Raw genomic sequence first — 25,275 nt, 5'->3', positions numbered from 1 at the left:
CATTTGTTAACGTATTATGTAGCTATAATGTTAGATTGGAACATATAGTTGAATCAGACAAGACAGGTTATGAATGATTTTTACATGGCCATTCGCATCATCCAAAACCTTGGCAGGGCTATTTGCACTGACTTTATCACAGTAGACAAGTGTTCCTAAAACACACTGGTGATTTTATTTAAGCAGTTTAGATTGATCGTGAACATCAAGGCAACTTGAAATAAGGCGCCCTTATCAGTAATAACCGTTCACCCTCCAACTCTTACAAGCAGTGATTTAAGGTCATTAAATACATTGTCATTTCTAAATGACAACTGTACTGACAACTACTTATCTCTCCTTCATATTTAGTGCTGCTTAACATAAACATTATTGTAACCTAATCTGAGGTTTGAGAACAACAACAATGCGAATGTAACCCTAATTAAAACAGTGTTATGCATGTGTCACAATATCTGAGCATGTAGCAGTTCAGGTACTCCATAATATCTGAGGTTCATGGGTTCTTGTATCACACTCTGTATCCACTTCATATCTGTGTTATTCCATTACTTAAGATACACATAGTATATTATTCCCATACATAAGTACATTACATTTTCACATTTGAAGATCAAAGTCACATGAAGTTTCACATAGACAAATCCCCAAAATGCTGCATTGTAAGCTACAGCATTTCCCCAATATGTTTACATTTGTGACCCGTAAGAGTTAAACAAATAAAACTGAAGGATGTTTAGCAGGCAAACCTTTCACAGAACAGGATCCTTCGGCAAATGAACATATAACCTAAAACTGAAATATGGCAATCCATGCCATCTAGTGGCCATAAGGACTGAGTGTTTGTCCAAATCTATCATTACAAAAGATATACATTTACATTTACATTAAGTCATTTAGCAGACGCTCTTATCCAGAGCGACTTACATTATTATTATTTTTTTCATACCCCCTGTGGGAATCGAACCCACAACCCTGGCGTTGCAAACGCCATGCTCTATCAACTGAGCTACATCCCTGCCGGCCATTCCCTCTCCTAACCTGGACGACGCTGGGCCAATTGCGCGCCGCCCCATGGGTCTCCCGGTCACGGCCGGCTACGACAGAGCCTGGATTCGAACCAGGATCTCTAGTGGCACAGCTAGCACTGCGATGCAGTGCCTTAGACCACTGCGCCACTCAGGAGACATGAACTGAGTGGTACAGTAGATACTAACAGGTTCAGAAGTGTCATGCTTGGGACAAATGTGTGTGGGATAATACAGGACAATGATAATAATTTAAATATTGCAGACATGTAGATACCTGTATTCATTGCTAAGACAAAGTATGGATATCAATTGATATCAGTATGAAAAATGTATGCACTCACTAACTGTAAGTCGCTCTGGATAAGAGCGTCTGCTAAATGACTAAAATGTAAATGTAATTGGCAAATCCATCCAAAAAGAAACCACTCCAAATGATCCAGTCGGGGTCAGTGGTCAGTCAAAACACTATTTTCTCATCCCTCATTCCTTGTTTTGACAGCAACACCAAAGCTTGTGCAGATATATGCATTTTAGGTAAGCCTTTATGATATTTTGTGTTTGGAAATAAAAAGAAACCGTAGGTTTTTTTTTTTTTTTTTAAGTACACATGAAAAGAATGACACTGTGATATAAATGGTACTTAATCCCCACTATGATATAAATGGTACTCAATTTTGTGCAGTGGAACAATCTTTAGATGAAATTGTATCATCTCCCTTCGATTTGTTAATAATATTAAAGTACATCATCAAAAACACAATCTCAGAGCAACTTCAGATTTTGCAAATACATGTATAATGCAGATCCACACTTGGCATACATCAAATATATGCAATTTAAGTCAGAGTTTCTGTGTGACCAAGCCCTTGCAGAGGACATAAATGGCCAAGGTAATTGATATTAAACCTTTTCCTGCGGTCTCTGTTTCAGTCCCATCTGTGACCAGCACACTGCATCATCTAGACCAGATAACAAACCTGGTCTAAACAACCATGACAAAAACAGCCAGCTAATGCAGACTACCTGACGTTATTATGGTTTGTGAATATGCTAAGGTGTTATATTGAATGTTATGATAGATACAATAGTATGATATATATGAGAGAGAGAGCGAGAGAGAGAGCGAGCGAGAGCAAGAGACCAACCATATTCCAGGAAATATCCATGTTGGAGCAAATTTAAACAAAAAGTCACTACAACATCACCACCAAAATCTAATAATCTACTATATTGTGATCGATGAAAGATTAATTAATTAATTCCATGTCAACTCTCAACGCTATACTGCACTTGGCAAATCGTCACAGTGCAGAACCAAAGGGTCCCCGGAGTGGTAGGTTGGGGTGTAGCCTGCCTGCCCTCTGGTAGTGGGGTGCATGTGTCCCATAGACAGCAGAGGGGGGTTGGCAGACTGGCAGGTCAGGTCCCTGTGCTGATGCCTGTTGAATGGCAGTCACCATCCTTCATGGTCCCCAGTCACTCAGCTAGTCTTTTGAGCCTCAATGTGCAACATGGGCCACACTCCACATAGGAACTGATTGAACACATTGTAGACCAGTGTTAGGTTAGTGTTGGTATTGTGGTGCCATTTACACAAGCATAGGACTGGGATGTGTTGAAGAACTGGGAGGATGAGAGCACGCTTACCTTTACTTTTGGTCTGTGTTTGAGAAAGGTTGACCTTATCTGGAGGCTACATGACAACAGAACATATTTGATTTTTTAGTGACACATTGTTGTAGGAATCATCTAAATCAGTCATTGCACTTAAGTCATAAACTACTCAAGATACCAGTCTGTTTTTAATCTAACAATGACGATGTTCTTGAAGCAGCATAAATCAATTTAAGTGGGAACAAATACAGCCAGCTAATGCAGGCTGTACATATACAAATACAAAGAGCGGATCCTTTATAAGGCCTATAGATCTATTCATGGCTTACCTGAAGAGTATGTGTAGGTAGGAGCCCAGGCCTGTGAGGATGTGCCACCAGGCATGGAACTGTGTCACCGCCCCAACAACAGGGGGCAGTCGCTGTCTGGTGGATCTAAAAGGAGAGTGTGGAGTAGAGAATTTTACATTTTGATTCTGTCTACAAATGGATGTCCATATTCTGTTGGCAGCATTTGTCAGTTGGTTGTATATTTACCTGAGTGAGTCACAGGCCAGATTATCAATGTTCCACAACAGAAACCCCAGCAGGAAGACACTTAGGGAGATGTAACACATAGGTTTGAGCCAGGGGTACACCCTGCAATGGAAACACATGGAGTCAGATGAGATGTATAAACATTGTTATAACATAGCCCTACTTTGTACTGTAGTTTCTGAAAATGTTGTCATCCAGAATCACAAATATCAGGATACCAGCAGCATCCAGTGAGTGAGTGGCTATTATACAATTCATACATTGTAAGGATAATAAATGTACTCTTGACCTTAGTTATCAGTTCATTACCTAAACTACTTGGCCACGTTGCTGCCACACTGCCACTTACCATGTAACTATGAAGATAGAGCGCATCACCAAGCAGGCTACAAGTGCACCATACATGACCTGAGGGGTGAGGACACAAAGAACACACGTTGAAAAGCAACCAAATCTAGACCGGTCATATTTTACAGTAGCCTAAACTTGGTGTTTTCAGAACAGAGGTGAAATGAAGTGTGAGGTATATAATGCACACGTTTTCAACCAGTCTGCTCAACTCCAAGGACCTTGATAGACAACACTACCGTACAGCATGTACAAGGTCTAACCACCAGGTTGTGCTAAATCCATGCTCAAATAAAGACTGCTCTTTTGTGTACTCGAGTATCTAAATGGGTACTGCAGCAAATCAACTCCCTGCATCAGTTTGCTAAGAATCCGTTGAAATAATATGCTGACATGCTGATCTAGAGCTCATTCCCACCTGCCATCTAACTGTCTCCGGGGACCACAATGGAAATAAGCCTTCGGGCTTTAATGTGTTTTTATCCTCAATCATTTTTTATGTATGTAATGTTGTCTCCGGCTGGAGCAGCCTACTGCTTTTAATTATCTAATCAATTCAATCAATCAATTCCATGTCCTCTAAAACTGACTGTTGTGGGCATGTTTATGGCTAAATGTGTGCCACCATGGAGTGGTGGGGTTTAGTAAGCAGAGGGCTCTGAAGTGTAAACAAAGGTTGCTTTGTCACTTTGTTTCTGTTGTTGTGGAGCAACACAGACGCTTCTCTAGACTCTCAATATCCACAGCCTCACTGACTATTGTGACAGTATGCTAGAGAGGAGTTTATAATACAACTGTAACCTGGAGTTGTAAGATTAGGCTGAGCCATAGTCAAAAGGTATTGTGCGTCATTGTCAATACAAAATATTAGATTCCTGAACAGAGACATTTGCACGGACATGCCACAATAGCAATCTAACTAGATCTAACAGGACCTCTAGTCCGGCTGTTCCCACAGTTAGCCAGGGGCAATATTTACTAATGAAACAGTGAACTCTAATAGCAAACAAAGAGCATGCTCACTGAAGAGTGAAAATCTACTCTCTCTTACCTGGTGAAAGACTGGCTCTTTCCATTGTAAGTACACCTGGGAAAAAGAGAATTGGGATAGTGACATTAATCATTGACATATAGTCATGGAATGAAAAGGGACAAAACAGTTGTGGGAAATATGAGACACTCACCACACTGACTGAGACACTGAAGATGAATAACAACGTGATAGGGAATAAACCCAGAGTGTTTTTTTGCTTGAAGCATTCATATCTGCAACAGAAAAAAATTAATGAATTTCTCATTCCTCTAATAAAACATATTTGTAGTTATAGACATAAGGCTTTTGAGAGGGATGAGAGCAAGATGAAAGATGACCCAGTTAAAATGGAGGAAGTGCAAGTGGCACTGAATCCATAGACATCAGCTCAGTTACATGTCATCTACAGCCACGAGAAAGATGTGTTTTCTTAGGATAGATCAATTGTAGGATTGGATTCACTTTTCATTGATCACATGTATACTGCCCTCAAATTACTTTCAGTGGGCTTTGGGCCTGAGCTGCTCAATGGCACTGTGAAAGCTGGAGTGCAAATCCATTATGTCGGGCACTTACAGACAGTAGACAAAGACACAGGTGCTGTAGATCATTGGCAGCTCGTCCAGCAACTGTGGGGGACAGACAGCAGAGACACAGATAGAGATGTATAATGGGATGGTCGGCGCAAGCCTTACTTATAAGGAGAGTTGAAAAACAGTTTCATGAGCATTCTGCGGGAAACGATGAGGTGACATTTTTAATGTCCTTAACAGCTGAAAAAGTCCATGTGATTATGAGAACACAATGATCTATGGTGGATGCATACAGTTTGCTGACAAATCATGATTTATTTTTAGATACTAAAAGTCAGCTCACCTGCATCTCATATTGCAGCGTCATATGGAAGCACCAGGAACCAATGCCAACAGCTGGAACAGAAGAGATCACATCAAACAACCAGCAAGAAGCATAGACATTCAAACCCATCTCTCAAATACAGGAAAGCATCTTGATAATGCAATTTCAAACATTGTCTAATAAAACTCTCACTTTAAAAATACTAACTTTGCCAAATCCTTGTGACTAAGGTTATACTAAAGGTTATATATGTATACTCAGATATGAGTAAATGATGCTAATCAATCCAGATGTCTATGGAACACTTTAATCTGAAGGCGAAAGAAACGCACACCTACAGTGGGGAGAACAAGTATTTGATACACTGCCGATTTTGCAGGTTTTTCTACTTACAAAGCATGTAGAGGTCTGTAATTTTTATCATAGGTACACTTCAACTGTGAGAGACGGAATCTAAAACAAAAATCCAGAAAATCACATTGTATGATTTTTAAGTAATTAATTTGCATTTTATTGCATGACATAAGTATTTGATCACCTACCAACCAGTAAGAATTCCGGCTCTCACAGACCTGTTAGTTTTTCTTTAAGAAGCCCTCCTGTTCTCCACTCATTACCTGTATTAACTGCACCTGTTTGAACTCGTTACCTGTATAAAAGACACCTGTCCACACACTCAATCAAACAGACTACAACCTCTCCACAATGGCCAAGACCAGAGAGCTGTGTAAGGACATCAGGGATAAAATTATAGATCTGCACAAGGCTGGGATGGGCTACAGGACAATAGGGAAGCAGCTTGGTGAGAAGGCAACAACTGTTGGCACAATTATTAGAAAATGGAAGAAGTTCAAGATGACGGTCAATCACCCTCGGTCTGGGGCTCCATGCAAGATCTCACCTCGTGGGGCATCAATGATCATGAGGAAGGTGAGGGATCAGCCCAGAACTACACGGCAGGACCTGGTCAATGACCTGAAGAGAGCTGGGACCACAGTCTCAAAGAAAACCATTAGTAACACACTATGCCATCATGGATTAAAATCCTGCAGCGCACGCAAGGTCCCCCTGCTCAAGCCAGCGCAGGTCCAGGCCCGTCTGAAGTTTGCCAATGACCATCTGGATGATCCAGAGGAGGAATGGGAGAAGGTCATGTGGTCTGATGAGACAAAAATTGAGCTTTTTGGTCTAAACTCCACTCGCCGTGTTTGGAGGAAGAAGAAGGATGAGTACAACCCCAAGAACACCATCCCAACCGTGAAGAATGGAGGTGGAAAAATCTTTCTTTGGAGATGCTTTTCTTCAAAGGGGACAGGACGATTGCACCGTATTGAGGGGAGGATGGATGGGGCCATGTATCGCGAGATCTTGGCCAACAACCTCCTTCCCTCAGTAAGAGCATTGAAGATGGGTCGTGGCTGGGTCTTCAAGCATGACAACGACCCGAAACACACAGCCAGGGCAACTAAGGAGTGGCTCCGTAAGAAGCATCTCAAGGTCCTGGAGTGGCCTAGCCAGTCTCCAGACCTGAACCCAATAGAAAATATTTGGAGGGAGCTGAAAGTCCGTATTGCCCAGCGACAGCCCCGAAACCTGAAGGATCTGGAGAAGGTCTGTATGGAGGAGTGGGCCAAAATCCCTGCTGCAGTGTGTGCAAACCTGGTCAAGACCTACAGGAAACGTATGATCGCTGTAATTGCAAAAAAAGGTTTCTGTACCAAATATTAAGTTCTGCTTTTCTGATGTATCAAATACTTATGTCATGCAATAAAAGGCAAATTAATTACTTAAAAATCATACAATATGATTTTCTGGATTTTTGTTTTAGATTCCGTCTCTCACAGTTGAAGTGTACCTATGATAAAAATTACAGACCTCTACATGCTTTGTAAGTAGGAAAACCTGCAAAATCGGCAGTGTATCAAATACTTGTTCTCCCCACTGTATTTAGGCGAGGTGCTGGCTAGCGGAGTAGAACACTTGAAAAAGAAAAGGAGAGCCGCACACTCTAGGAGCTCAGATGCAATAATTTAACAACCAACGTTTCGATAGACAAGCTGTCTTCATCAGGGTACAATTACATAGTTTCAAAGGACACACAGGTGTCTGTAATCATGGCCGGGTGTGGCTTGAATTAATTGGTTAATTTACAGATATAAATAGAACATATAAAAAGCATGAATGGATAACATACGATCATAGATACAATTTGGCTACATAGGCCTACAAATTGTAAATGTTTGTAGGCATATGTAGCCAAATTGTATCTATGATTGTATGTTATACATTCATGCTTTTTATATGTTCTATTTATATCTGTAAATTAACCAATGAAATCAAGCCACACCGGCCATGATTACAGACACCTGTAATTATACCCTGATGAAGACAGCTTGTCTGTCGAAACGTTGGTTATTAAATTATTGCATCTGAGCTCCTAGCGTGTGCGGCTCTCCTTGTCTATGGAACACTTACCTGCCAGTCCAAGGAAGGAGTAGACGTAGCGGAACTCTAGGCCGTCTTTATACGTCTGGATGGCACCGTAGATAGGAGGCAGGATCATAATCAGGTTACTGACAGTGTTCCCTGTACAACAAGATAACAGACAGAGCAACTGTCAGCGGAAGACAATACAACATGTACTGTGTGATAGCAAACAACAACCACACTCATTTGGTGTATATGTGTAGAATTTCCTGAGTGTCTCTTAGCAGACAGAAAACAAGGTTTTAGAGAAAGAATCGTGTTTACATTCTGTAAGCAGGTCCAATTTATACGTTTGTAAGATTTAGACTGGTGAAATTAGTTTTATTTAGTCATTCATTTGAAGATTTCACCACTCCCAGCGATGGTTAGTGATCAAGTTAGGAACAATCAAACCATTTAACATATAGACTGATGGGAAATGGACATGCTAATGATTAGAATGGAGCTTCTTGGGGCTTATACAGTATGCAAGAGGTAAAACACTACAAGAGCTCCCTGGCTAACTCAGTTATTTGTTCCTCTTACATCCAGAGCTTGGAGCCTTTGAAATCTCAGATGTGGAGCATTGTTTACATTGGGGGAGGCAACCTGTCTGCCAACACTCTTACAAATCTAGGTACTCAGGAATGTAGGTTGGATGTCTGTTGTACATGATTTATGTTTTACATTAGGCTGGCGTTGTACATTACATACACACCTGTATATGTATCTGTATGTATGTGTGTCTTTCAGAGGTGTTGGGTTAAAAGCAGAAGTCAAATTTCGGTTGGACATTGTGTGCAATTTACCAATAAAGTGATCGTAATCTTAATCTTGTGTTGTACATTAGGCTGACTGATTTCAGCACAAATAACAGCAGGCATGCCCCAAGGTGCTGTATTCAGTAAAATGCCAGGAACTTTCCTGTTTAACGTTTCTGTATGTTTAATTTAGCAAACGAGGAGAATCTCCTGTTTAACGTACTCTGACCTACCTTGATGTGCAAGCAGCGCTACTATTGTTCTCCTCTGCTGAGGTTTTGAAATATGTGATCTAGCACACACACAATAGCACAAAAATTGTGGTGGCCTCTTTCTTTGTCTGTCTTCCACATCAAATTTACTGGACATTGCACATTCTAGGCCTTTTATTCTACAATTTGGGACCCCATTTAAAAGCCAAACCAACCATTGCCTAAAACTCTCCTAGTCGTGTGGACAGCCTGATCTCATAGACTAGACGTAACACAGTAAATGTAAATCCGGGACACTCAAAATAGTATGATATGTTACATTTGGTATGGTTACATAAGACATGGTTACTTAAGGCAAAAAATTTAAGTAGGGTAGTTGGTCAGGGTGGATGAATGGGTGTATAATGCGAATGTCTAGAAACCCAAAGGTTGCAAGTTCGAATCTCATCACGGACAATTTTAGCTAATTAGCAACTTTTTAACTACTTACTAATTTATTGCTACTTTGCAACTACTTAGCATGTTAGCTAACCATTCCCCTAACCCTGACCTTAACCATTTTAGATAACCCTTCCCCTAACCCTAACCCTTTAACCTAACTCCTAAACTTAACCCTAACCTTAACCCCTAGCCTAGCTAACATTAGCTAGCTAGCTAACGTTAGCCAGCTAGCTAACATTAGCCACCTAGCCACCTAGCTAGAATTCGTAACATATCATATGTTTTGCAAATTCATAACATATAGTACATTTTCCAAATTTGTAACATATTGTTTGTTTTGCAAATTCGTAACATATCAAACGAAATGGGTGCTGGACATCCACAAAACAATACATTCCATACGAAACTTAACATATCATACTAAATGGAGCATCTCTGCATTACTTACATAATAATACAAAATGCTCTGAGACCAGGTTGCAACAGACTGTGGTGTATCAGTAACACTTTACATGGTGACTTAAGTAATACAGTGTTACTACATATTTATAAGAGCAATGTAAGTGTTCTGTTATCAGTTCCATGCCTTTTTTATTCATATGATGCATGTGAAATTCATTTACATTTTAGTCATTTAGCAGACACTCTTATCCAGAGCGACTTACAGTTAGTGAGTGCATACATTGTTCATACTGGCCCCCTGTGGGCATCGAACCCACAACCCTGGCGTTGCAAGCGCCATGCTCTACCAACTGAGCTACAGTGTTTTCACCTTCCCGAAGGAGAGAAGACAAGGGGTGTTGGATCACTCAGTGTAATGTGAGTCATGTGTGAGTCAGAGAGAGAGAAAGGTAAAAGAGCAGTAGTCCAACACAATTAACTATGACCCACTTGACATAGTTCCACCTTAAATACAATGGTGGATCATGAAGTATCTCCCGAGTGGCGCAGTGGTCTAAGGCACTGCATCGCAGTGCTAGCTGTGCCACTAGAGATCCTGGTTCGAATCCAGGCTCTGTAAGTCGCTCTAGATAAGAGCGTCTGCTAAATGACGTAAATGTAATGAAGTGCCCTTTGCAGCCAGTTCAGACCTAACACGTCAGTGGGCGTTGTTTCCTCAGAAAGCCTAGTGCCTGCTGCACTCATAATCCTTTATCACTCTCATGTATCATTCAGAAAGGTATCCAAAAGCAAATCACGAATGCCGAGTAGCCGGCTTTCATCTTGGAATGGAGCTCTTAGTCTTAAGGTTAATTATCATTAATAGAAACATGTTGTGCTGTCCCAGAATTAAGCTGAAGATGTCTTGTAGCGACTTTAATGTGCCGTGAATCAGTGTATAGCTAGCTCATTGATATAGCTAGATAGCCTATTAAAGTAATAGCAAAGGTACTTGAACGGGCGGTGCTGCAGCTGCAAATGAAGTTCTGACTCATTATCGGGTCTGCATCGTGGCATCGCACACGCAACGTACTTACCGGTATAAAACATCACCGATAAAATGTATCAGTTATAGTTGTAGGCCTATTAAAATAAAAGATAGGTTGCTGACGCGAGCGTACGGGAATGTCGATGTCACCACCAGGCTCATTGTCATGATGTTTACCTATTCCCGAGACGGCCTTCTGCAAGGATCCTCATCCGTGTTTATTGCATTCGTTTTCGTTTACTAAAACTCCAGTTTAGCCATACCCATAGTGTCAGATGTACTTACAGAATTCTGCGATGTAGAAAGAGACGACATAATTCTCCTCACACCAATCCAGCGTTGAGGTTGGCCGCCCCCAGTACCCCAGTCTGTCTGCGGAGGGAGCCATGATGGAAAAAACGAACGGGAGAGCTGTGTGTGTGAGGGAGGAGTGCAGAATCTTTAGTAGCCTACTAATGGATTAATGACTGAGAGGCTCCCTCCATTCCCTCAGTTACAGTTAACCTGAGCACAGTTGTGGTTTGGTTGGGCAGGTTACTGCAGAAACATGCCTACAGGCACAACAGTATTTTCCTTACTCCTTTCCTTTCTGCATATTTAGTTGGAAAATAAATGTATCAAAGGAATAGCCCACTTTCTGGTACTCATCCTGGCAAATGGTGCAAAATTGTGCTTTTTAATTTATTAATATGTTATTACTGTGTAATTACAATTTTACCATATTATTTCTAAAAACCTGGTGATTTATATACCATAATACATTTTTGGACTGTTAAATGAGTAATATAAACTGTCATAACCCATCAGAACCCAAAATATGCTTGTTTTACTCTGTTAGTAAACAATGCAGGCCTTACTGTAAACACACACTGTATAGCCTCAAAACATGGTTAAAACTATCATTTGTATATCATTGACGGTCAGTCCTTGCATCCATAGCTCTGTCTATGAATTTGTTATTGTTTGGACTGGGAAATATACACTGCTTTGATCCTGACAAAGGTTTAGAGGACCAGTACAAATAGAGGACGCAGGAAGCTGTGACATACTAGCCAGTAATACCAGTTTACAGACAGTTTATTACATTGAGATAATGAAGGTAGCCACATTGTTTTGTATGGTAAGGCAGCTAGCTATTCTGTAAACAGAAAGCCATTGACATTTGTTCAGCCTACTTGTCCATGAAGACAATACTCTTCAAGTAGGCTACAAACAGTAAAAACCAATTGTGTGTTTGATTACCAGTTATACAAATAATAGCCTAAGCAGTCATCTGGAAACAAAATACTTAAAATCTCTAGGATCATTATAACACACTGCCTGTGCTCATAGTGTCATTGACACAATGTCTGAAATTAAATTTTGCAGAAAAAAAACTACTATCTGGCTGTGTTCTTCAAGTCCTACTAGCAACATATTTTACTGAGGATATTGTTTTGCTTGTGCAAATTTGGTTACATGATGCATAATCTAATGTTTAGTTCAACTGCTATGTTTAGCCAAACATTTCATATAATTCAGCTAGATCAGGGCAATCTATCCTCTGAGGAACATGTTTTCAATAATTATTATTTATTCTGCTTTCAATGTAACACCAGGATGTGACAAAATCCCTCTGACATGTCTGGTCTCCATCTGTTAGTCTGTTCACTGCTGTGGCCTGAAGAGAGAAATCCACGAATTGGATCAGTGTCACATCCTGTGCGTTAGTGCCTGTGCTGCTTTTTCCCCTTCTCTTCTGAAAACACTGAACCCAGACCTCTGACTTATTCATTGGAGTCCCACCTACGAAGATAAATATCAATGTGAAGAGTTTATTTCCAAAACCCTATATCCACAAATGTTTCACATTTGTGTGTTTTCATCAGAAATGATTGCTTATGGGTACCTTCATGTGTGTGTAAAATATTACTGTTCTCAAATTTTTTATTCATCGATTTTAGATGAAAATCTGTATTTTTCTTGCAAAACGCTATATACAGTAGGGAGAACAAGTATTTGATACACTGCCGATTTTGCAGGTTTTCCTACTTACAAAGCATGTAGAGGTCAGTAACATTTATCATAGGTACACTTCAATATGTCAACAAAATCCAGAAAATCACATTGTATGATTTTTAAGTAATTAATTTGCATTTTATTGCATGACAAAAGTATTTGATCACCTACCAACCAGTAAGAATTCCGGCTTTCACAGACCTGTTAGTTTTTCTTTAAGAAGCCCTCCTGTTCTCCACTCATTACCTGTATTAACTGCACCTGTTTGAACTCGTTACCTGTATAAAAGACACCTGTCCACACACTCAATCAAACAGACTCCAACCTCTCCACAATGGCCAAGACCAGAGAGCTGTGTAAGGACATCACGGATAAAATTGTAGACCTGCACAAGGCTAGGATGGGCTACGGGACAATAGGCAAGCAGCTTGGTGAGAAGGCAACAACTGTTGGCGCAATTATTAGAAAATGGAAGAAGTTCAAGATAACGGTCAATCACCCTCGGTCTGGGGCTCCATGCAAGATCTCACCTCGTGGGGCATCAATGATCATGAGGAAGGTGAGGGATCAGCCCAGAACTACACACAGGACCTGGTCAATGACCTGAAGAGAGCTGGGACCACAGTCTCAAAGAAAACCATTAGTAACACACTACGCCGTCATAGATTAAAATCCTGCAGCGCACGCAAGGTCCCCCTGCTCATGCCAGCGCATGTCCAGGCCCATCTGAAGTTTGCCAGTGACCATCTGGATGATCCAGAGGAGGAATGGGAGAAGGTCATGTGGTTTGATGAGACAAAAATAGAGCTTTTTGGTCTAAACTCCACTCGCCGTGTTTGGAGGAAGAAGAAGGATGAGTACAACCCCAAGAACACCATCCCAACCGTGAACCATGGAGGTGGAAACATCATTCTTTGGGGATGCTTTTCTGCAAAGGGGACAGGACGACTGCACCGTATTGAGGGGAGGATGGATGGGGCCATGTATCGCGAGATCTTGGCCAACAACCTCCTTCCCTCAGTAAGAGCATTGAAGATGGGTCGTGGCTGGGTCTTCCAGCATGACAACGACCCGAAACACACAGCCAGGGCAACTAAGAAGCATCTCAAGGTCCTGGAGTGGCCTAGCCAGTCTCCAGACCTGAACCCAATAGAACATCTTTGGAGGGAGCTGAAAGTCCATATTGCCCAGCGACAGCCCCGAAACCTGAAGTATCTGGAGAAGGTCTGTATGGAGGAGTCGGCCAAAATCCCTGCTGCAGTGTGTGCAAACCTGGTCAAGACCTACAGGAAACGTATGATCTCTGTAATTGCAAACAAAGGTTTCTGTACCAAATATTAAGTTCTGCTTTTCTGATGTATCAAATACTTATGTCATGCAATAAAATGCAAATTAATTACTTAAAAATCATACAATGTGATTTTCTGGATTTTTGTTTTAGATTCCGTCTCTTACAGTTGAAGTGTAGCTATGATAAAAATTACAGACCTCTACATGCTTTGTAAGTAGGAAAACCTGCAAAATCGGCAGTGTATCAAATACTTGTTCTCCCCACTGTATATCCATTGTTTAACTGGAATGGAATGGAATGTTTGTATCTTGTATATTTGCAGTGGTGTAAAGTACTCAAGTAAAAATACTTTAAAGTACTACTTAAGTAGTTTTTTGGGGTATCTGTACTTTACTTTACTATTTATACTTTTGACAACTTTTACTTTTACTTCTCTACATTCCTAAAGAAAATAATGTACTTTTTACTCCATACATTTTCCCTGAAACCCAAAAGTACTCGTTACATTTTAAATGCTTAGCAGGACAGAAAATGGTCCAATTATCCTGGTCATCCCTAATGCCTCTGATCTGGCGGACTCACTAAACACAAATGCTTTGTTTGTAAATTATGTCTGAGTGTTGGAGTGTGCCCCTGGCTATCCATACATTTAAAAAACAATAAAATTGTGCTGTCTGGTTTGCTTAATATAAGGAATTTTAAATTATTTGTACTTTTACTTTTACTTTTGATACTTAAGTATATTTTAGCAATTACATTTACTTTTGATACTTAAGTATATTTAAAACCAAATACTTTTAGACTTTTACTCAAGTAGTATTTTACTGGGTGACTTTCACTTTTACTTGAGTCATTTTCTATTAAGGCATCTTTACTTTTACTCAAGTATGACAATTGGGTACTTTTTCCACTGAGCTATCTTAAGATTAATCCATTTACTGCAAGTCGCTCTGGATAAGGCCATCTGCTAAATGACAAAAATCTCAAATGTAAATGTTTTACATACAGATACAGTATACAATGCATTCGGAAAGTATTCAGACCCCTTGACTTTTTCCACATTTTGTTATGTTACAGCCTTATTCTAAAATTGATTAAATTGTTTCCCCCCCCCCTCATCATCTACACACAATACCCCGTAATGACAAAGGAAAAACAGTTTTTTTGAAAAACTTAAATATCACATTTACATCAGTACTTTGTTGAAGCACCTTTGGCAGTGATTACAGCCTTGAGTATTCTTGGGTATGACGCTACAAGCTTGGCACACCTGTATTAGGGGAGTTTCAACCATTATTCTTTGCAGATTCTATCAAGCTCTGTTAGGTTGGATGGGGAGCGTCGCTACACAGTTATTTTCAGGTCTCCAGTAGATGCTCGATCAGGTTCAAGTCCGGTCTCTGGCTGGGCCACTCAAGGACATTCAGAGGCTAGTCCTGAAACCACTCCTGCGTTGTATTGGCTGTGTACTTAGGGTCATTGTCCTGTTGGAAGGTGAACCTTCGCCCCAGTCTCGGGGTCCTGAGGGCTCTGGAGCAGGTTTTCATCAAGGATCTCTCTGTACTTTGCTCCATTCATATTTCCATAGATCCTGACTAGTCTCCCAGTCCCTGCCGCTGACAAACATCCCTACAGCATGATGCTGCCACCACCATGCTTCACCGTAGGGATGGTGCCAGGTTTCCTCCAGACGTGACGCTTGGCATTCAGGCCAAAGAGTTTAATCTTGGTTTCATCAGACCAGAGAATCTTGTTTCTCATGGTCTGAGAGTCCTTTAGGTGCCTTTTGGCAAACTTATGCGCCTTTTACTGAGGAGTGGCTTCCGTCAGGCCACTCTACCATAAAGGCCTGATTGGTGGAGTGCTGCAGAGATGGTTGTCCTTCTGGAAGGTTCTCCCATCTCCACAGAGAAACTCTGGAGCTCTGTCAGAGTGACCATCGGGTTCTTGGTCACCTCCCTGACCAAGGCCCTTCTCCCACGATTGCTCAGTTTGGCCAGGCGGCCAGCTCTAGGAAGAGTCTTGGTGGTTCCAAACGTCTTCCATTTAAGAATGATGGAGTCCACTGTGTTCTTGTGGACCTTCAATGCTGTAGACATTTTTTGGCACCCTTCCTCAGATCTTTGCCTCGACACAATCCTGTCTCAGAGCTCTACGGACAATTCCTTCGACCTCATGGCTTGGTGTTTGCTCTTACATGCATTGTCAACTGTGGGACCTTATATAGACAGGTGTGTGCCTTTCCAAATCATGTCCAATCAATTGAATTTACCACAGGTGGACTCCAATCAAGTTGTAGAAACATCTCAAGGATGATCAATGGAAAGAGGATGCACCTGAGCTCAATTTCGAGTCGCATAGCAAAGGGTCTGAATACTTATGTAAATAAGGTATTTCTGTTTTTAAAAAACCTGTTTTCACTTTGTCATTATGGGGTATTGTGTGTAGATTGATGAGGATTTTTATTTATTTAATCCATTTTAGAATTAGGTTGTAATGTAACAAAATGTGGAAAAAGTCAAGGGGTCTGAATACTTTCCGAATGCACTGTATATATTTATTTTTACATTTAAATATTGATGTCACAAACGTAGCATTTGTAGTTCTTTATTAAAAATGTAGTTATTTGTTACATTTGACTGTGTAAAACCTAGCAGTACTACTTATTTCTCTGAGAGTGAGGCGGAGATATATAGCGTTTTGCAAAAAAGCATTATTATTTGTCACTCTGAAATGAAACTATCAAGTGATAGATTTTAAACAAATACATGTCTGTCATTGAACAACCCCATGCCATGAAAAAAAAAATAAATACACATAAATCTCTTTCATTATTTCTTTAAACAATAAAAGCTAATTTACCAACATTTATGAAAATGGATGTAGTGTTTTGGAATGAAACTCTTCATGTGTCATCTCAAGTCTCCTCTACAACTAAGGGGATGTGTCCATATTATCGGCAAACATGGCCAGCTTGCCTTTGTCCATTAGCCAAAGGCCACATAGTGAAGTTGATGCAACATTTCATTTGAGATTGGACTGAGCCAAGTGGGTCAGAGTTTATTTGAACCTAAACAATTTCAACCTTTCCTCACTTATCACACCCCGTTGTCCACTCCCTGCATTAGTGGAACTGCATTTTAGGCTTGAGCCCAAATTTCATCCTAAAACTAGGTCTATCACATGCGCTCAACACAAACTGAAGACAGACAGAACACACCCAGTGACTAAACCACAGCAGTGAGAAGAGATTAATTGTCATGTCATTACATGACAGTGCAATTAAAATGTGAAAACGCCTCCTCACAGTGACCACACAACCGCTCGCTGGTGTGAGTCGCTCCTCAACTCTGTAAACGGTGACAAGACTCTCTTACGTTCACATATTTTACATGATGCTACTGACTGTACAGAATGAAACAAACCTTATTATGAGAACCAGTCATAGACTGGACCTTGTGTTGCAGGATCAGAAAAGGGTGTGGAACAAATTGTGTTGCATCCATTTTATTGAAAATTAATGTCTCTGTTTCAGTCATTAACAATAGTTGACAGGCTTCATAGACATAACATAATTTATGTCCAAGGCAATACTGTAGAAAATGTTGCAAAAACATACTTCTAATGTTATCCAAAAATAATAACATTGTAATCACAAGGTATTCTTCTGCCAGCAGAAATTGTTGTGATGTTTAACAATATGAGGCCCTCTAAAACGGTTTATTACATTATTAGTCTGATGGATATTAATGCATCATAACACTGTATGAGATGTCATTATTTAGTTCAATTGAATTAATCCAAAAATAGTAAAGGGATTGAAAACTACAAATCAAGTGCAGGTAATCATTTCTGTCTTTTTCCTTGTAAATCTTCACGTGTCATCATGATGTTATCAAGATGGTTAGTTCAGTTGCCAGCCTAATTTAAAATAATAACATTGGTTTATTAGCCCCTGTGGCCACTGTTCTACACTGGTATTTCATTGCACACTCCCTTGAAGCAGTGGAACAAAAGCTATATTTTGTAAATGAGTGCAACCCTTGATGATGATGCAAAAATCTGAGGACTGAATTTTGAAATATAGTGCGATTACTGTATAAACTGGTTTCACTGTGAGGCTCTCACTGCTTCTCCACCTTCTTCATTTTGACCAACCTGTTAAGGCAGGCAGCCTCATAAAACGATTCCTATGACATCACAGGTCAATTCCTCCCCCCTCTTTGACTGTCCTCCTATCTGTCTGTGGAACTGCCCCTGTCTATGGGTCTTCCAACAGTTTACCTTCTCCCTGAGAACGATGCTTTTGATGCTGGGCAGGAGGTGGAGAATATTGCTAGGCAGAGACACCACCCCTGAGTTGGACAGGTTGAGCTCCTGTAAGGCAGCCAGTCCGCTAAACACCTCAGGGTTAAGTGGTCTCAGCCTGATGTTGTGGGACAGGTCCAGGACCTGCAGGCTGCTCAGCTCACTGAAACTTTGGAGCTGGATGGAGGTGAGCTCAGACAGCCCACTGAGAGACAGGTAAGCCAGATCCCTTAGCCCTGTGAAGCTGTGCCTTTCGATGCTGAGGATGGGGTTGCCGTCCAGGCTCAGAGACCTCAGAGGGAGGCCCTGCAGCTTGGGCACGGCCCTCAGACGATTCCCTGCCAGACTGAGGCTCTGAATGTTAGGAGGGCTTAGCACCTGTAGATCCCTAGTTGTGACCGTGTTCAGCAGGTTATTAGACAGGTCCACGTTGAGAGGTCCTGCACCGTGGCCCTTGTTGGAAAAGACCTCCAGGCTGAGCTCCTGGAGCCTGTTGTCGCTCAGGTCCACCTCGGCCAGGGGCAGGCCAGAGAAGCAGCCGGGGGCCAGCTCCTCCAGGGCGTTGTGGCTCAGGTCCAAGGTCTCCAGGTAGCGCAGCCTGGAGAAGATGCTACTGTTGAGCCTGGAGAGGAGGTTGTTGCTGAGATCCAGGCTGGCCAGGGTGGTGTAGCCCGGCCCAGAGAGCATGGAGTCAGCGATGGTGTGGATGGCGCTGGAGGACAGGTCCAGGGAGGAGGTGTCCAGCGGGATGGAGATGGGGACCACCAGGCCACGACCACGGCCCACCCCACTACAGTCGACCCTGGTCAGGCTGAAGCTGTCGAACAGGCCGAAGCTCTCGACTTCACAGCGACAACCCGGGTGGCAGTCCATCACTGCAGCCACGTAGTGGAGGATGAGTAAGAACCAGACACCCAGGAGACTGGACATAGCAAATCCTGAGGAAGACGCAACATGTTTGATTAAATTATGTTTTCATTTCATTAATTCATTACATTCCTATTCAAGAATTTGGTTATTTAGAAGACCTATATTATTACCATCTTCAAATAAGAACATTTTCCCTCTTAAAATTAATATAATGTCCCTCAAGTCAAGTTCAATCATATGCTCAAATGCACAGAGATATTTAACGTTCAAACTTTTTATATTTCTGTTGTCAAGGGAGATGAGAAATACTGAGGAAAGTACTGTATATTTTCTGTATAAATTGCGATATGGTATTTGGTCAGAGTAAATAACTTTCTATGTGGGTGAAGCATTGGCTTGACTTGACTGTTGTAAATCATACAACTGTCTCTGTGTTCATTCATCCACCATGTATGCATCTATCATAATCTCACATGAAGGGACCACGTTTAGAGCCACTTAATATTTAAAAAAAACACATATCAGTCAAATATCATCATTAATTACCCTTTCCCTTTAATTAACACCAGCAAATATTTTACTAACTAATCTTTTAAAGGGGAACTGCACCCGTTGATTTGGCCTAGTTTTTTGGCGTGCTCCTCAAGAAATGCTGGCGCCCATGACAGAAGCCAAACGTGAGTCGGCTTGGGGGTGTGGTTTGATGTGGATGTTTCTTGGGTGTGTCCGGTGGTAATGGGGCTACCTTGGCAAACATGTCAGGGTGGTCATACCTTCCTGTGTGGTGTCCCGTATACAACAGGAGTTCCTTCCTTGATCCTGGTGCAGAATACACAGGGTTTCTCCCTCCCCATATTGACTGATACCATTCAATTCAATAATAATACAAATACAATACAAGTAAAAGTTGTGTCTAGTAAAATTTTAATGCCAAGTGCCAGGTCTCTCCATTTAGAGACATCAGTGTCAAGTCCGTCTGTCAGTCTCAACTTCATCACATAATCTTGCAAGTGTTTGTGCTGGCTCCATACATGTTTCTGTGAACACATACACACATATACACTGTTTTATTACCAATGGCAGTTAGGATAGGTAATATCTGACACACAAACAGGTACTATGTTAAAGTTTGAATAGGTCAGATAATACCTACGCAATTATGGTATCCCCATAAAACAACTGGCAAACGCATCTACAGTCCTCTCCATCTGTAGAAATAGGCAGAGTTGAGGCAGAGTTCCTCAGTGACGTATGGAATGAAAAGGGTGTTGCAAATAATGGACATTTCTGCTGTACTGTATTATTAGTAATCCCCTTCAGTCCCACATTGATGGACATGGCAGCATAGATCAGCGCCTGGCCCCTCATCAAAGATACTGGTCAGTCACACACAAACACACACACACAGAGCACTGATTAGATTATCAATGGTGGTTATGATTAGCATGGTGGAACCAACCTTATCGCTGCATTCATCTTTCTATTTCACTTCAGATATCTTTTGATATGTGAAGTGAAATAGAATGGTAAATGCAGCAATCAGGCTGGTTCCACCAGGCTAGGTTATGAAGGTGAATTGGGACAAAACTCGAAACTGTTTTGACCTTTGACCAGGTCAAATGTCACCAACCTAATTCAAGTGTCCTCCCTGTTCCATTTATAGGAAGGCTCACAGTGAGGGATCTCTGTGTGAGTCTGAGGGTCCCCTTGCTGACCTTCTCTATGTTGCATGTTTGCCTGCAAACTGGATCTCTTGAACAACTGCAGCTACCTACATAACCAGCAATAGCGTTATCTAACATCGTTAGCTAGCTAGGTTATACCAGAGATGTCATTATATTCCAATAGCTCTGATTATACTCACCAGTCATGGTCAATCCGTGTAGGGCTTTTCAGTCTGCCATCCTTTGAACGCGTTGGGGGCGATGAAACAACGGAGCCCCATTCAATGAAGGGAAGCGGAGTGGGCGCAGGGCGATTTGCACGTGGAGCTTGGCAAAAGGGGTCATGATTTGTTTACATAATTGTAATCCAAACCCAACCTTCATTTACTCACTGACACAGTGAGGTTCCAAACTCTGTTTTAGACGAGACTGACTTTATGACCCAAATTATCTTATTGTAGTCAATTTTGACACTAGAATAAATGTTTCTGCCTCATATCGATGCCACATAGGCCGTTTTCAAAGGGATTATTTGCTTTTTAGGGGCAGTCGCTCTTTAAGTACAATAAACTGCTAAAGCACGCCATCTCAAATACTATAACAACCATCTTCCTTTTCTCTCGCAAGCTACATTTGCACATTGGAGATGTTGCGGATGAATCCTAGGCCTCCGTGTTTATTCAGTATTCACTGAGCATTCTTGTGGCCCTGTGCTCTTTAGTAAATCACACTGCTCAGATGTGTCATCATGTCAACTGGAGGGGTCACACCTGTCCCCATCTCTGCTCCGGGGAGGGATCAGCTGTGCAGTGTGTTTATGTGTGTGCACGCACTATGGAGTCATGGTGAAATACCTGCCAAGGGGGAGCATTGAGCACCAGGTGTGCAGTACAAAGCATGGCTCATTTATTGAAGTCTCCCATATAAGCCAACCAACCCTATCTGAGCTCTGGAACTTGAATGAGCTCTATCTAAATTCACCTAGTATTTTCAATTGTCAATAAAAAAAATTTGAGTATTATTATGTTCCATATTAGATCAATAGAAATGTTTGAAAAAGTTGGTACACACACTGTTGTAGTAGTACACAAAATGACGTAAATGTACACACATCCCACTGGGCCCAGATGTCAGTTCCATGACTAGTTTTTATTTACATTTGGTTGAGTTGTCAACTAACGTGAATTCAACAACAAATCAACAAAACATTCCAATTATGTCATTGGATTTAGATAAAAGGTTGAGCTAAAAAAAATATGAAATTCCTTTACGTTGATTACTTTTTGCAAATCCAATCAGTTTTCCACGTTGATTCAACCTCATCACATTTACTTTTTGTTGTTGAAATGACGAGGAAACAATGATGATTCAAGACGTTTTTACTAAGGGCCTTTTTCTTTGGTTTTATTTAGCAAATGGACGCAGTATGGTCACCCGACTTTACGCTCACCCTTATCTTTGACCAGTGCTGGAAAAAGTACCAAATTGTCGTACTTGAGTAAAAGTAAAGATACCTTAATAGAAAATGACTCAAGTAAAAGTGAAAGTCACCCAGTAAAATCCTACTTGAGTAAAAGTCTAAAAGTATTTGGTTTTAAATATACTTAAGTATCAAAAGTAAAAGTAAAAGTATAAATCATTTCAAATTCCTTATATTAAGCAAACCAGACAGCACCATTTTCTTGTTATTATTTATTTACGGATAGCTAGGGGCATGCTCCAACACTCAGACATAATTGACAAACAAAGCATGTGTTTAGTGAGTCCGCCAGATCAGATGCAGTAGGGATGACCAGGGGTGTTCTCTTGATAAGTGTGTGAATTTCCTGTCCTGCTAAGCATTCAAAATGTAACGAGTACTTTTGGGTGTCAGGGAAAGAATATATGGAGTAAAAAGTACATCATTTTCTTTAGGAATGTAGTGAAGTAAAATATAAAGTATATATAGTAAAATAAAGTACAGATACCACAAAAAACTACTTAAGTAGTACTTTCAAGTATTTTTACTTAAGTACTTTACACCACTGTCTTTCACTTTGAAGGGTAGGCAGGCGATTTTGGGGGGGAATTAACTTGTGCATATACTGCGTGTATTTCCTGTCCTGACAACATTTCTCCTCTCACAGCCTCTATAGATGGATGTGGAGTTGGCCAATAATTCACCAAAATAGAGGAGACCCGTTATTACCACCTCATCTACAATTACCGCATCCCTTTCCTTTCTCTGCTCTACCATTCTCTCACTACCACCATTTTCTTTCACTGTGCAAAGCAACTAAAACTACATCCCGTGTCCTTTCTTTGAGGAGCAAAAGGTGTGTAAAGGCCATTGTATTATCATCTTGACAGATGTTACTTTTTGGTCACCAAATAAAAGGGAAGTTTGAGGATCTTGAATTACATTATTCACTTGACACTAAACAAATCTAAATTCTTTATTGCATGATATGACTTATGTAAGCCATGTATGCTTTGGAATCACTCATGTTCAGATCATTAGCCTACAACAGGGAATCACATCGCAGAATAAACTCCACTCCATTGTGAAAGAAGTTTATGAGGAACTTCATCAGAACCTTCCTTCACCATGGAGTGAAGTTTAGTCCGCCAGGAATCACATAGACAGAAATTGTATCGTTGTGATCCGTTACAATGTTTCAAAAGTCAACAACAATTTTACTTTCCTCCATAGACATAATAGCCTCAGAAAAAAAGGTATATGTTAACTGAGTTTTGAAAAGTTCAGGACACATTCTATGGGTGATTTGAATGCAATGTGAAGTGCTCACCTTTCTTGACGAATTGTACCACGTTTGTGGCAATTCTTCAGTCGATGTCTTTAGATAGATCCCTTTGCGATCGCAAGAGACAGTCTTATGTTAAAACAGACTGTCGTTTACATTTTTTCCTCGTTGTCTACTTCCCCCATCTGCCGTATAACTTTTCACCAGTCCATTCCATGTAACCACTTTCACGCAAGCAGAAGTGTACCGCCCATTTTAACCAATTTCTAACCTCAGTCTTCTCAGATCTTTCTACTTTTGGGGAAAGGCTCGTGCCATGGCTCACGGTGCAAAATCCACTGCGGTCAAGCTATCCTGCAAACAAAAATCCTCGGTCAAGCCATCCGCGCTGTAGAATATTTAGTGCCCGCATGCACTCAACATTATGGTATCACGCGGAATAGCCTATGCTTGACATGGAGAGACGCTCCTATCTCCTGATACTCTTCAGATTTAGTGTCGCCAGTGAATTGTGTGATGATGATGTGATATGTGTATACCCAGTAACTTCATTCAAAGAATAGAGGCAAATTAAATTGACTTTATTCAAACGGACTTTATTCAAACTTTTTTGTTTCGGTTTCGGTAGCAACATGCATCACACGCGGAAGCACAGGCATCCCAGGCAGTAGTTCGGTTAGAACCTATTCAGTGATTGAGATTCCACAGAACTATGATTGCGTTTGGATCTCTTGAAATAGGTCAGAAATACAGTCTTGAAGCAAATAAACATCTAAGCACTTTATAAAGGCACAGATCTGATCAAAATCATATTCTGATTAATATGATTAGATTTTTGTAATGATCATAACCTTTTGTCAAATATGATACTGTATAAGATTTGGATGGTCATGATTTTAATTGAAGAGCTAATTCAAATAGATTGCCAATACAAGTAATTACTGGGTTAGTTTAATATCATATTCCAAAATATATATATATATCCCATATTGGAGAATCAATGAAAATGTAACATACAGTTTCAAATATGTATCGTTTAGAAAATACACATACATCGCATACTTAATAAATAAGCAATAAGTCCCAAAGGGGTGTGGTATATGCCAGTATACCCTGGCTAAGGGCTGTTCTTAGGCACGATGCGAAGCGAAGTGCCTGGATACAGCCCTTAGCCATGGTACAGTATATTGGCCATATACCACAAACTCCTGAGGTGCCTTATTGCTATTATAAACTGGTTACCAACATAAATAGAACAGTAAACAAGTATTTTTGCGTCATTCCCGTGGTGTATTGTCTGATATACCACGGCTTTCAGCCAATCAGCATCCAGGACCCAAACTACCCGGTTTATAATGGCATTTATCCAATGTTGGAGACTCAATTAAAGGACCGTTTCAAATACAGTGCATTCTGATTTTTAAAAAAAAATCCTCATCAATGTACACACAATACCCCATAATGACAAAGCGAAAACAGGTTTTTAGAAATTTTTGCAAATTCATTTAAAATAAAAACAGAAACACCTTATTTACATAAGTATTCAGACATTTACATTTTAGTCATTTAGCAGACGCTCTTATCCAGAGCGACTTACAGTTAGTGAGTGCATACATTATTTTTTTATTTTTTTTCATACCCCCTGTGGGAATCGAACCCACAACCCTGGCG

The 25,275-nt window shown here is 40.7% G+C and overlaps 1 protein-coding gene across 2 annotated transcripts; it reads right to left on the bottom strand.

The window, feature by feature from the left end:
- Positions 1-24,025, bottom strand: LOC311136708 (alkaline ceramidase 3-like). Of its 2 annotated transcripts, XM_084170954.1 has the most exons (12): positions 23,650-23,932; positions 11,015-11,140; positions 7,896-8,006; positions 5,439-5,491; positions 5,139-5,191; positions 4,714-4,795; positions 4,581-4,616; positions 3,531-3,589; positions 3,182-3,283; positions 2,975-3,079; positions 2,679-2,724; positions 1-2,565 (listed from the first exon to the last, which is right to left on the bottom strand). In XM_084170954.1, exons 2-12 carry the CDS (start codon positions 11,115-11,117, stop codon positions 2,512-2,514), a joined length of 804 nt encoding a protein of 267 aa, XP_084027080.1. In that variant the 5' UTR covers positions 11,118-11,140; positions 23,650-23,932; the 3' UTR covers positions 1-2,511. The 2 variants fall into 2 exon arrangements, with proteins under 2 accessions (XP_084027080.1, XP_084027079.1); XM_084170953.1 differs by lacking the exons at positions 1-2,565; positions 2,679-2,724; positions 2,975-3,079; ... (6 more) ...; positions 7,896-8,006; positions 11,015-11,140 and adding an exon at positions 17,510-19,264 and having other exon boundaries at positions 23,650-24,025.
- Positions 24,026-25,275: the final 1,250 nt, after the last annotated feature.

The sequence above is a fragment of the Coregonus lavaretus genome (assembly GCF_964263955.1).
Source record: "Coregonus lavaretus genome assembly, chromosome: 10".
In the NCBI taxonomy this organism is placed as follows: Eukaryota; Metazoa; Chordata; class Actinopteri; order Salmoniformes; family Salmonidae; genus Coregonus; species Coregonus lavaretus.
The sequence above is the reverse complement of the archived record's forward strand: the minus strand, read 5'-3'. Positions and strand labels throughout refer to the sequence as shown.

What these genes read in the sequence shown, in the direction of transcription:
- LOC311136708 (XM_084170953.1), bottom strand. Translation starts at nt 19,256, where the DNA reads ATGTCCAGTCTCCTGGGTGTCTGGTTCTTACTCATCCTCCACTACGTG.